At 37.6% G+C, this 13,145-nt stretch overlaps 2 protein-coding genes across 3 annotated transcripts; both read left to right on the top strand.

Moving 5' to 3' along the window:
* The first annotated feature begins 2,990 nt into the window (after positions 1-2,990).
* LOC146548063 (nectin-3-like) lies at positions 2,991-7,901 on the top strand. The gene is made up of 7 exons (XM_085266258.1): positions 2,991-3,071; positions 4,174-4,512; positions 5,350-5,655; positions 5,735-5,773; positions 5,877-5,964; positions 6,602-6,664; positions 6,829-7,901. The coding sequence occupies exons 1-7, from the start codon at positions 3,002-3,004 to the stop codon at positions 6,944-6,946; spliced, it is 1,023 nt and encodes a 340-aa protein (XP_085122384.1). The 5' UTR covers positions 2,991-3,001; the 3' UTR covers positions 6,947-7,901.
* Positions 7,902-9,132: 1,231 nt separating this feature from the next.
* Positions 9,133-12,883, top strand: LOC146548062 (nectin 1a-like). Of its 2 annotated transcripts, XM_085266269.1 has the most exons (7): positions 9,133-9,242; positions 10,472-10,810; positions 10,942-11,250; positions 11,326-11,364; positions 11,461-11,560; positions 11,654-11,700; positions 11,966-12,883. In XM_085266269.1, the coding sequence occupies exons 1-7, from the start codon at positions 9,179-9,181 to the stop codon at positions 12,157-12,159; spliced, it is 1,092 nt and encodes a 363-aa protein (XP_085122395.1). In that variant the 5' UTR covers positions 9,133-9,178; the 3' UTR covers positions 12,160-12,883. The 2 variants fall into 2 exon arrangements, with proteins under 2 accessions (XP_085122395.1, XP_085122394.1); XM_085266268.1 differs by lacking the exon at positions 11,654-11,700.
* Positions 12,884-13,145: the final 262 nt, after the last annotated feature.

Raw genomic sequence — 13,145 nt, 5'->3', positions numbered from 1 at the left:
TGAACTAATTTAAACAGGAATGTATCACACAAACATATAAAGCAAACACTTATATTTAAGTGTTTCGGGGACGGTTACATCCTCTTTACATTATTCAGCATTCCTTAAGCATTATTACAGCAGAATGAAAAACCTTGATTCATCAAGATAAACCTTTATGTTTATTTGTAGCAGACAGTGCACTTGACTGACAAATGGAAGATCCATGCTTTGTAGCCAATAATGGTAAATAGACTGATTCTACTCTCTCGGAGTACTCAAAGCGCTCTATACAGCATGCCACATTCGCCCAATCACACCCATTCTCACAAGCACTTTATCTATACTTAGTGCTCTCTAACTACATTCATACTCCGATGGACGCATCGCAGAGCAACTTGGGGTTCATATCTTGCCCAAGGATACTTGACATGCAGACTGGAGGAGCCAAGAATCGAACCACCAACCTTCCGATCAGTAGGTGATCAGTAGTGAAAGTAAATGTTTTATGTGTTTTTCCACTTTTAGGAATAGGGACAATCAGGAGTTGGGTACTGTAAAATTGCTTTCATCAATGTAAAAAATCTATATTACACTATCAGATTATTTGCTTGTTAAACATCCGAGTGGATCCCAGGCTTTGTCGTGTGTTAATAATAAGCGGGATCTCTGCTTACATTACGGCTTTTACATATACACCCCTTAAAATCCCAGACGGAGGCTGAGTGAGACTCAAACTGCAATCAGAGCTAAATTTCGGCTCAAATGACAGTTCTCTTTGTTATATTATTTTTTACAGGAAAATCTGTGATTTTTAGATCAGGGACATTTTATAAATTGTACAACATGACACCAAAGGAAACTGAAAATCATTTTTGTACATTTATTATAGGTGGGATGTGCAGCACGAGTGCTCTCTGTGTAAGTGTCAATAAACCTTTCAGGCTCTCACAAATGGACCTTGAGATGAGTAAGACACCTAAAAGCAGAGACACTCACAAGTAAGTCACTCTTTATCCTTTTCTGTACTTGCAAAGTTATTTATTGCACGTGTCCAGCATTCCACTGTTTAAAGCTATTGATTTGTTCATAAAACATACCATCCAATATTAATGTATTGATGAAAATTATGAGTGAAAACATATTTTATCTTTGTTTTAAGGGGTAGAGGACATTTATTTAATAGCGATCTCAGACAACAAACGCCTCTTCAGAAAAAGAACGTTGACCAATGTTGAACCTGAAAAAACTGCATCGAAGCTTGAGACACAAGTACTGTCACAATGGGATGCACTCGACAATCCTTCCTGCCCAGATCAGAATACCGCTCACTGACGAGTCACAATTGGAAATATATCTTGAGTAGGTTTCTCTTTGTAGAGTTAATTATTTATTTTTTTGCATTTTTTTGTAATGCAGAGTATAATTAAAGTGCACAGCATCTGTGCAAAAAACACAACATATGAAGTCATAGTTCTCAGGTATTTAATGAAGGAATATTTGTCCATCTGGTAATGTCAAATAAAGCAAAAATTTGAAAAAAGAATTCACAATTTGAGTGTTTAGGAGGAGCGTGTGAAGATTTTATAGAAAACCAGTAACAGACTGATTTAGACAGGAGGATCAACCAACTTGGACAATTTTTTTTAACTAACTGATGAAAGTTAGCTAACTATGAAGCCATGATTGTTAAGTTCCTGAGTTTTTTGTTTTTCTTTTGGTGCCACATTATTAATAACACAATGGTGATTGACACTGTTTGAAGAACCCAGCTGTGAATTTTTCCTTAAGGAAAGAACCGGCTGTGGAACTGCCACTGATCTCCTGCAGAAAACTCCAGTCTCATTTAGATTTGTGTGGCTGCGGAATAGTGCAATAAAGAAATACAAGTTTTCTTAAATCACAATGACCTGATGTTATATAGTGATAGAAGCCAACTAAAAACCAAAATAGCCAGTGGGAGATAATGTCATCAGTGTAACACACACGTATAATTAATTTAAACATGTTGTATGCCAGGCAGTATGTAATGAACTTGTTGACTTGTTAAGAACCATGTGATGTTTCATGGAGTAAACTATCTATTTATTCAGCATTACATGAGTTTATGGAAACATAAATGTCCCTGATCTTTAAAGGCAAAGTTTTATTTGCTGCCATCATGCATAGCATATTTGCATAATGCATAAAAGGTTCCTGGTTTGTAAATGAAAAGAAACACAAACCCAGCTTTAGGGGAGATAGAAAATACATGACACTGTTAACCTCACAGGAATATTGTAATTTGATAAAGGAGGTTGCCAGAAGAATTGTCTAAATGTATAAATCTTTGTAAAGTCAACAACAACTGTGCAAAATGGAGAAAATGCAAACACACATGTGATATTTTGTTTCTCCACAATATCTCATTAAATGCTTCTTCTTCTGTGTCTTTACTGATATATTGTGTCACTTTTTGCATACTGGTTGTTTATTTGTATGTGATGATAAAAAAAAGTTTCAGCTCTATTTTTTTCACTCTAAGGTCTTCAGTGGTGCTGAGAATATTATGTAATTTACACAAAAGGGTAGCCTACAGCCTCTCTGAGATTCTCAAGATAAACCCACAATTTATATACCTGAAATGTTATTATCTTTGTTTTGCTGTGATTTCCTGTCAGGAAGTTTCAGAACAAGCTGGAAAAAAAACTTGGACAATGTAACAGAAAAGTTGACTTCGATATTTGGTGCGCTGGTATGTGGTTACATAAAAAGAGGACTGTACCACTGCAGCACAAGAGGGGAGACTCGCTCTTCATATCGCATGTTGAAGTGATAACTGAACATTGCCTGTTGAATAATTTATTTGTTATTACATTATAATACCACTCAGGTGTGATTTTATCTTATTTTTTTTAGCTACTTTATTAGTTTATATGTGATTATATAAGTGCTGTGATGAACAATTAACCCGGAACTGCTTTGACTTGCCCAGCCTACACGTCAAATCAGTTTGAATGTTTTGGCGGTAAAGTACGGAGGCATGATGCCGCGCTTTGGAGTTACATGTTATTATGTTACTAATCTTCTTATTTTCGCAGTCTTTCACAAAGGTGAGCTGAAACTGGGTGTCAATGTTACACACGTGCATGGGCCAATAAGCGATTCTTCCCGAAAATGCTGACTTCTTCCTCTTCTTTGTTAAACGTGAGGATGTTCATTAAGGTGAACTGGTAATTTGGACTGTTTGGGTTTAACTGAGTATTTAAGTGGGAGGCAGATTTACACGCAGTTGGTTTTTAGGTCTCTATAGTGTACACGCAGAGGCGCGCTTACGTATCTATGATGGCGCTGTAAAAATGTTCGAGCAAATTTAAGAAGAGACAAAAAGTCCTCTCTGTCCAGCGTTTCATCGGGAGAGAAAGCGTAACCACGACAAAGTATTTTCACGGGTGCAGGTATGCAGCTCTCGCGTTCAAATTCCTCGCGCGTAGTCTGAGCTCTCAGTGCTCCCTCTGGCTGCTCCGCTTTCCCCAAACTGAACGGTGAGCCCGCCATTCACCGACTTTTCAAAGTTTGGAGGGCGGAGCCAAAAGGGAACATGGGCGACATTCAAAGCAGTACGAAACAACCTCGAGTTGCACCGTGCGGCAACGTGACCGCTGTTTTATACCGTGTTTGTTCTTGAAAATAAATTAAAAAATACCGTCATTTTCTGGAGTTTATGAGTGCAAGTACTAATAACTACCATTAGAATACTTTAATGCAAGGGCAATCTCATAATCCAGGAGATTCTCAGGCAGGTCCTGAAGCATTTCCGTCCACTCACAGTATGTGCAGTTACATGTGTTTGCTGCAGATTGGCCATTAAATTATGTTTTATCTCGCGGAGGACTTTTGACATAATTCAATACAGTCTGATGACTGAGCAGAACTGAACTGGAGTTAATGTGTTTAAGCATAGTAATGACATATGTGTAAATGGCAGCCTATGACAAAATTTACAAAGTTATTCCTATTGAAAATATTCACATTTAATATATGTTGGAAGCACTTAACCTATATTTAGCAACCATATTTATAGTAAAACTTTAATGACGGTACATAGACTAATGACTACTGCAAATACTGACGTTGAATTTAAACAGAAAACTGAAAAAAATGGACTAATTGAAAACTGAATGTGCCTCACATCTTAAACTATATCTCCTACAGCTCTAACAGCAGTGATCCAAACACAGCAGACTGTGCTGGCAGCAGTGGGAGAAGATGCTGAAGTCAGCTGTCAGCTCTTGGAGCCTAAAGACGTCGTTCAGGTCACATGGCAGACAACTTCAAATAATGTGGAGACAAATGTTGCCACCTACAGCAAGCAGTTTGGTCAGAGAGTGAATGATGGCTTTAAAGATAAATTTGAGTTTAAACACACTGGACTACAGAACTGCTCCATAGTCATCAAGAATTTGACGGAGCAGGATGAAGGCTGCTATCGCTGTCTGTTTAACACTTATCCTGAAGGAGCCTTTATCGGTAGACCCTGCCTCCAACTCTATGGTGAGAACTTAAACCTTCCTTTTCCAACAATAAGTGACTCTGATGACAGATTAGAACTGAAGTTGTAAAACAGCTAACTAATCATATGCAGAGGAATGGCTTATTTCAAGAGTACTGTACCCTCATCGCAGTACAGAAACAGGTTTAGGGCATGCAGTTTCACTGTTATGCAGTTGACACTTAGTTAAACTGCCGGGATGTCTTAAGTAAGTAATGACCTGTGTGCCCTCTCACTTCCTGCTTCTAAATTCAGATAAAATGTGCTTTACTTGGCACTAAAATTTCTTAGAAATATGGTATCTAACCAGATTCTTACTCTGGATGGCATTCCCTTGGCCTCCAGTAACACTGTGAGGAACCTTGGAGTCATTTTTGACCAGGCTATGTCCTTCATTGCACATATTAAACAAATATGTAAGACTGCTTTCTTCCATTTGCACAATATCTCTAAAATTAGACATGTTCTCTCTCATAATGGCGCTGAAAAACTAGTTCATACTTTTATTACTTCTAGGCTGAATTACTGTAATTCATTATTATCAGGATGTCCTAAAATTCCCTGAAAAGCCTTCAAATCCAAAATGCCGCAGTAAGAGTCCTGACAGAGACTAGAAAGAGAGAGCAGATTTCTCCTATATTGACTTTTCTACACTGGATCCCTGTTAAATCTAGATTTGAATTTAAAATCTTGATATCCTGACAGCTCACATGCAAGGTCTTGAATAATTAGGCCTAATTTGAATCGAATTGAACTCAAACAAACATAGTTGATATAAATGTGTGAGCAGCTGGTGTGTTTGTAAGAACATGTTGATGATATCTCCTGATCCTTCACAGAGCTGCATGAACCTGTTGTTGATGTCAGAGAGTCAAACTCTACTGAAGAGTGGGTTGTTTCCTGTTCAGCCACTGGTCGACCTGCTCCCACTGTAACACTCAGTGTCTCACAACAAGACCTCAGCTTCTCACAGTACAACACTGTCAGTGTGTCCAACACCAACGCTACATTCACTGTCACCACTACAGCTGTGCTCTCAGGTTCACGTAACAACAGCACACAGGTGGGATGTGCAGCACGAGTGCTCTCTGCTCCTCACAGAGAGGTGATGGTGACGATTCCTGATGATGATGATGATGATGATGGTGAGAAACTCTCTTGAAGTCATTTATTTATAAATTAATGATTACTTTGTGATTGTAATGTTTGTGTTTCTTCTACCAGATCTTGATAAGAAATCAGGATCTAATCAAAGGAATTTAGGTGTGTTAACATTTGTATGTTTTAAAGTCAGCTTTCCTGATCCTATTTTGTTTTGATAGATGTTCAAATTTTTATCACTTTCTTTCTCCTGTTTGTCGTAAAGGAATCACGATTTCAGTGACTTCATCCTCTGTGGTGTTGGTGCTCGGTGTTCTCATCTGTGTCTGGCTTAGAAAGAAATCTCAGAACAGGTACTCCTCTTAAACCGTGTCTATGTTGCATAGATTTTTGTGCAGCAAATATCTTCAACCTGTTCTTACAAACACACCAGCTGCTGACACATTTATGTCCACTATGTTTGTTTCAAGAACTTACCATAGACTTGGAGGCAGGTTCTACTAATGAAGGAGCCTTCAGGATAAGTGTTAAACAGACAATAGCATCCTTCATCCTGCTCTGTTACATTCCTGATGACTATGGAGCAGTTCTGCAGTCCAGTGTATTTAAACTCAATCTTATCTGCAAAGTCAGTACACACTTTTTGGCAAAAGTACTTATTGTACGCGGCAACGTTTGTCTCCACATCATGTGAGATTTTCTGCCATGTGACCTGAAGGACGTCTTTAGTCTCCAAGAGCTGACGGCTCAATTCAGCATCTTCTCCCACTGCTGCCAGCACAGTCTGCTGTGTTTGGATCACTGCTGTTAGAGCTGTAGGAGATAAAGTTTGCGAAGTCAAGAACTTTCAGAACTATTGTGAACTGTCCATTTTTCTTAGAGGTCAAGGGTCCAAACTATGGTTTTTATTATTTATTTCAAGTATATCATAATGCATTTGTGTGAGTGTATTAGTAATAATAAATCTAATAAATTTCTTACATTTTTCAGTCTTTCACACATGGCGATTCAGTTGAATGAAACACCTGAAACTGCAAACAGAGACACTGATGAGTAAGTGATTCTTCATCCTGTGAATGTACAACTGGAAATTTCAGCCTCTGTTGTTACATTTCACTTTCAATCTTTTAAATGTTCTCACACTTTGCTGTAACTTTATTCTCAATCATACAGTAATATTTAAAAAATTTAACTTTTTTGTTTGCTCTCATTTTAAGGACTGATACACAAGAGTGCAGGGAAGTCAGACAAGAGACTCCTGAGCGAACTCAACAAAATCATAACCAAGTGTTGTCATCAGCACCCGCAAGAAGACTCATTTTTGATGAAAACTGAAACAAAGATTTGAATGACAGAAAGTATCCCACAAGATGGTGTATAAGAACTTCTTTTATTTATGTATTAGTCACATTAATTAATCCTATACTGCCTTAGTGCCACTGGACCTTAGCATGTTTCACATTCATGCAGTTCGACAGATGGTGGGGGCCTGGTAAGGATGTTGGGGGGAAGCAGACCACTCCACAGGAAGAGTCTTTTGTCTCTTAGGCTTAGTCCACGCGTTTTGGTTTGAAAATGCATCGTATTTCTCCGTTTTGGCCTCGTGTCCACACTGAGACTTGAAAACTCTCCTGAAAACGCAGACTTTCTAACACGAAAGACGCATTTTAGTCATGTGATGCAGTCATGTGACCAATTAAACAAAGATAGTGGAGTGCATTATACAGCAGTTGTTTTGATGGCTCTCAATTTTGACATGCGCAGTGCTGGAACATAAGCGTTTTCGGCTGTTTCAATGTGGACGCACAACTCTGTGAAACGACTGAAAACGCTAGTGTGATGAAAACGCCTTTTTCAAATCTATCCAGGCTAGTGTGGACGTAGCCTGAGAGACTCTGCTGACCGTCTCTCCACCAAGCTTAGTTTTCTGTTCTTTGTTTTGATTAAAGAATGTTAGCTACCGCTCACCACTTGTCTGCAGGCTTTATTTAATGGAAAACTTCCACAACAACGGTAACAACAAAGAAGTTCAATCCTGAAGAAAAACAAAGGACTACACCAAAAGAAATCATCGTACTGGGGCTTAATTAACTTTCTGTTTACCATAATGAATTTTTTACACAACTGTACCGTGTCTGTAATTATGTAACATACTGTAAATATGAAAAATATGTCTGTTTGTTTTCACTGTGCATATTTTCATGTTGTTGTTCTTTTTAGTGTTCTAGGTTAGAGAAGTAATCAAATATGTAAAAAATACACATACTGCATATAATTGTTTTTGTTTTGTTTTGGCCCATCATGTTACTTTAAATTGTAAAAAATGGGCGACAGTGTTGATTTATTTAAGTGTGTGATTTATTGATTTATTTTGTAATCATTAAATATATCCATCCATCCGCTTCTGCTTATCCTTTTCAGGGTAGTGGGAGGGGGGGGGGGGGCTGGAGCCTATCCCAGCTGTCATAGGTCAAGAGGCGGGGCACACCCTGGACAGGTTGCCAGTCTGTCGTAGGGCCAAGACACGGAGACAGACAACCATTTGCACATTCACACCTAGTGGCAATTTGGATTATCCAATTAACCTATCCCCACAAGTTGCATGTCTTTGAACGGTGGGAGGAAGCCGGAGGGAACCCACGCAAACACAGGGATAACAAAGACCCCGGCCTGATGGTGGAATTGCACTCAGGACCTTCTTGCTGTGCGGCAACAGTGCTAACCACCGTGCTGCTCAGTGTTGATTTATTTAAGTGTGTGATTTATTGATTTATTTTGGAATCATTAAATATATATGTATATTTATTCATTATGAATGTTTGGCACCTCTCTCTAAAGGGGAATGCCATATTTTAAAAGGAATTATGCGTGTAACTGTAGAAAGATAACAAAACAAAGGATTTGTGAAACAGTAGAATAAATATATATTTATAGTATGTTTCATTTGAATATTATTCTTGACTCACATGAGAATATCGTGTATTCAATATTAATTTCTTTTCAAAGAGTTTCAGTTTATCTGGTAACTTTACACTACGATGTGCAGCTGGTTTTGATGAACATCTGTGTTCAGCAGCTGAAAGACTTTGGGATCTATACAAACAACCTGCAATTTAGTTGTAAATAGATGAGAATATAACAGCTTTCCACAGAGAGACCTCTCACAACAAATGTCCTATAGCTTAATATCCCATCTGAAAACATGACTTTAGAGAAAATTCTAACATTTCTTTTCTCTTAGTGACAGAAATGCTTTTTTTTAAACCACATGAAATGTAGTAAAAGATAATATGATTCTGGACTGTACTATTATCATACGGGGATCATAAAGGCAACTGCGATGTATGTTATTGCACTTTTAAGTAATAAGTAACCATCAGTTACTGACAAATTCTGTTACTATGTCCTTATAATCATGAAATATGTGTTTTATCATCAGGCATTATTGCTTCTTTACATACATTACAGAAATTATTACAACAATTTACCCGGAAGTAGTAGCGGTTTCTTTCGCAACTATACTGTCCAGCTTTGGCGGTACTTCTGGCGGTGCAGCATGGAGCAACAATGCCACAGCTTAGAATTACACATTATGTCACTGCCGTTTTTATTTTTGGAGTCTTTGACAAAGGTAAGAAGAAACTTTTATTCCAGAATACCTACGTCTATGTATGTGACCATAGGGTGATCTTATTTTATTTCCAAAAAAAGAGGACACTTGGCTCAGTCATGAAGAACTTGCTTAGAAACATATTTATAACATATTTAAACGATGCCTTCTCTGTGCGGTTAATGAATTATGGAATAAAATATGTCATATAAGTCAACAATTGCAAAAAATAACTTAAAAGCCTCTGGAATTAAATAATGGTACAGAAATAATGCCTCATCTACATAAGAAAAAATACCAGTACTGGGTCGGTACGAGGGAAATTCTTTTGCAGTTCGTCTGAAAAGATGCACTTGCGCTTTGGGATCTTTTAAACATCATTAGGCGTGGGGACGGTTGGTCACCCTAGACCACACGGACGTGTTACACTCTTTTTTTCGTATAATTTGAATTGTGGAACCGCTTTTCAGTGGGTAAGCGTTGAGTGTGATATTACACGAGTTCGTCAAATTTCAAATAAACGCCTTGTTAAGAAACGAAGTGTTTCTTTTACAGCGTTTTAAATTTGAAAGGGGCTACAGGAAAAGTTGATTTTGCATGACGTGACTTCAACGGCGCAGAGTGTAAATAACCTAATTTATTTTTCACTCATTATTGTATCAAACAAAAGAAAAGAGAAAGGTTACGTTCAGCAAGATGAAGGTTGTCTAAATGAAGTAACGCTGTTCCTGATTTTGCTCAGCCTACAGTTTGAGATTCTTCAAATACTTCTGCTGCTTGTCATTTTAAAAGCAGACGCAGCTACCAGCAGCTTTTAAGGTACAAAGCTATCACGTCACGTTACGATGTGATACCTTTGTCCATAGACGTTATTATGGACATCGCCCACAGAACTTTCTTTGTTTCTTTTTATTGCTTTATATTTCTGTTATCATCATAAAAGTTACTGCCTTTGAAAAAGATTTTTATTGCTAATAAACTCACACAAATGTATTATGATATACTTGAAATAAATAATAAAAATCACAGTTTGGACCTTTGACCTCTAAGAAAGATGGACATTTCACAATAGTTAAACATTTATGCACACAATAGTGGTAGAAAAAAAACGAATGTGAATTTGAAATTTGAATTTAAAAAAAGGTATGAAAAATTCCTTTAGGACAATGACAGGCCTTAATAAGAGTGACATGATAATGACAGTTTACTTTTCTGAAAGTTCTTGACTTCTCAAACTGTATCTCCTACAGCTCTAACAGCAGTGATCCAAACACAGCAGACTGTGCTGGCAGCAGTGGGAGAAGATGCTGAATTCAGCTGTCAGCTCTTGGAGACTAAAGACGTCCTTCAGGTCACATGGCAGAAAATCTCACATGATGTGGAGACAAATGTTGCCACCTACAGCAAGTACTATGGTCAGAGAGTGAATGATGGCTTTACAAATAAAGTTGAGTTTAAATACACTGGACTACAGAACTGCTCCATAGTCATCAGGAATGTGACGGAGCAGGATGAAGGCTGCTATCACTGTCTGTTTAACACTTATCCTGAAGGCTCCCTGACAGGGAAACCCTGCCTCCAAGTCTATGGTAAGAACTTTATCTTCTTTAACCAACAACAAATGCTTCAGGCATTTATGTCAACATTTACTGGAAATAAATGTGTGAGCAGCTGGTGTGTTTGTAATTACATGTTGATGATATCTCCTGATCCTTCACAGAGCTGCATGAACCTGCTGTTGATGTCAGAGAGTCAAACTCTGCTGAAGAGTGGGTTGTTTCCTGTTCAGCCACTGGTCGACCTGCTCCCACTGTAACACTCAGTGTCTCACAACAAGACCTCAGCTTCTCACAGTACAACACTGTCAGTGTGTCCAACACCAACGCTACATTCACTGTCACCACTACAGCTGTGCTCTCAGGTTCATGTAAACACAGCACACAGGTGGGATGTGCAGCACGAGTGCTCTCTGCTCCTCACAGAGAGGTGATGGTGACGATTCCTGATGATGATGATGATGATGATGATGGTGAGAACTCTTTCAAAGTCATTTATTTATGAATGAATCATTACTCTAATCTAATGTTTGTGTTTCTTTTTCCAGGGTTAAATGAGACATCAGGATCTAATCAAAGAAATTTAGGTATGTTAATGTTTGTACTTCTTACAGATTCAGTGTATTGTTACTTTCTAGGTGTTCAGATTAATTTTTTTTTCTCCTTTCCCGTTTGTCTCAAAGTTCTCAGGATTTCAGTCATGGTTGCCTCTGTGTTGTTGGTTGCCTGTGGCTTTTTAGCTCCACTCATCTTTCTCCAGCTCAGAAAGAAAACTCAGAGCAGGTACTCGTCTTAAACATCATCTGTGTTGCACTTTCTCTCTTTCATTCATCTGATCAAAGTTTGTGCAGCTTTAACTGTTCTTGAATCTTTCAGTCTGTCACACAGGGAGACGATTAAAACACTTGAAACCACAATCAGAAGTAATTCCATCTTTATCATCCGGTCATCTCACATTTGGAAAGTTACTTCATTCTTTTTCACTCTCTGATATGCTGAGACATTTGACCTCTAAGTTACCTCTAGAGCTTCTTTTTTCTCTCATTTATTCGTAATCTGATGTTTACTGCACATCAAACAATCTCTGATACATATTCCGTTGTGCTGTCTAAGCTGTTAATCTGTCCAGAATACTTTGCTTTGCAGTATTAACAGAGTCATGATTCACTGTTTTTGTTGTATGTTAAGGCATGAAACACCTTCAGTCAACCAAAGTGAAAACAGGCTTAAAAAGCGGAGACCTGAGAGAAACCAACCAAACCACGATCCAAGCCTTTCACCTTCACTTGCACAAAGACTTACGTTTTAAGAGCATTGACTTGTTTTTTGGAGCAGGGTTTGCAGCTAGATGTCCGGCTTTTCTGGACGGCACACATGTTTAAATGGACAGCTAGCATGTTCTGAACTCTTTTTTTAACTGGCTTAATCAGTTAAAACTGAATTTACAGTAACTAAAGTGTCTGTTTTCACTTCCATTTCCTTCAGTAATCAGTGTCCTCGCCCTCTTTGTCTTTGAAAACAAATTAGTGCCAGTATTAATTTGTACAACACTAATGATTCACTTGATCTTTGAAAACGTGCTCAAATGATTTCAAACACTAGATGTTAGCGGTGTAGCAATTCTGTAAAACCTTTAATACCTCGATTGTTTGAACAAAATTTCTTTAGGGTGAAGGTATAAAAAAACAACAAAACAGTATAACTGTTTTGTTACCAGAGGTCTGATCACTTGATCAGGACTGTATCATGTGAATAATTTCTATGTATTTTCAGTTTACTTTCTGGATGTACTTAATTTGCAGAGACCAAGTTTTGTGTGCATCTGTAGTGTAGTGGGTTATGCGCTTGATTGAAGAGAAGAAGGCCTCTGATTGGCAGCTCACATGTTTTTTTTAACTCAGGAAGAATTTTTGTGTTTTTCAAAAGTGAACTGAATGTGATTGAAGTGAGAGTTTAAAGTTGACTTGTTTTGAAATTTCTCTGCTTTTTCACTTTTACAGTGTGATGTTAAGATTTGAAACACAAACCCAGAATCATATTAATGTATTGTGATTTGCTTTTTTAATGTAAATTCTTTGTACTATTTTTTATAACTTTTTTTAAACATTAAACCTTTTTATACAATAATTTTGAATGACTGGTTAAACTGTTTTTGCAGCCGAATACTCTTCAAATACGAATAACCACAATTAAAATCCCATATTGTGTTCACTTAGACGACAACAGATTTTCATGTGAAATTACACAAAAAGACCACATGAGGTCTCTGTTTATTCATGATGAAGGTATGGAGGCTTTTCAAAATTTGAAAAAATGACACACAAATACATATGTTTATATTTACATTCATGAAGTTTTCAGTTCTCAG

This window comes from Mchenga conophoros, linkage group LG23 (assembly GCF_057382185.1).
Source record: "Mchenga conophoros isolate Kocher_MC1m ecotype Shallow Benthic linkage group LG23, M_conophoros_male_GT1.1, whole genome shotgun sequence".
Classification (NCBI taxonomy): domain Eukaryota; kingdom Metazoa; phylum Chordata; class Actinopteri; order Cichliformes; family Cichlidae; genus Mchenga; species Mchenga conophoros.
Note: the sequence above shows the minus strand (reverse complement) of the source record. Positions and strands in the feature narration are given on the sequence as shown.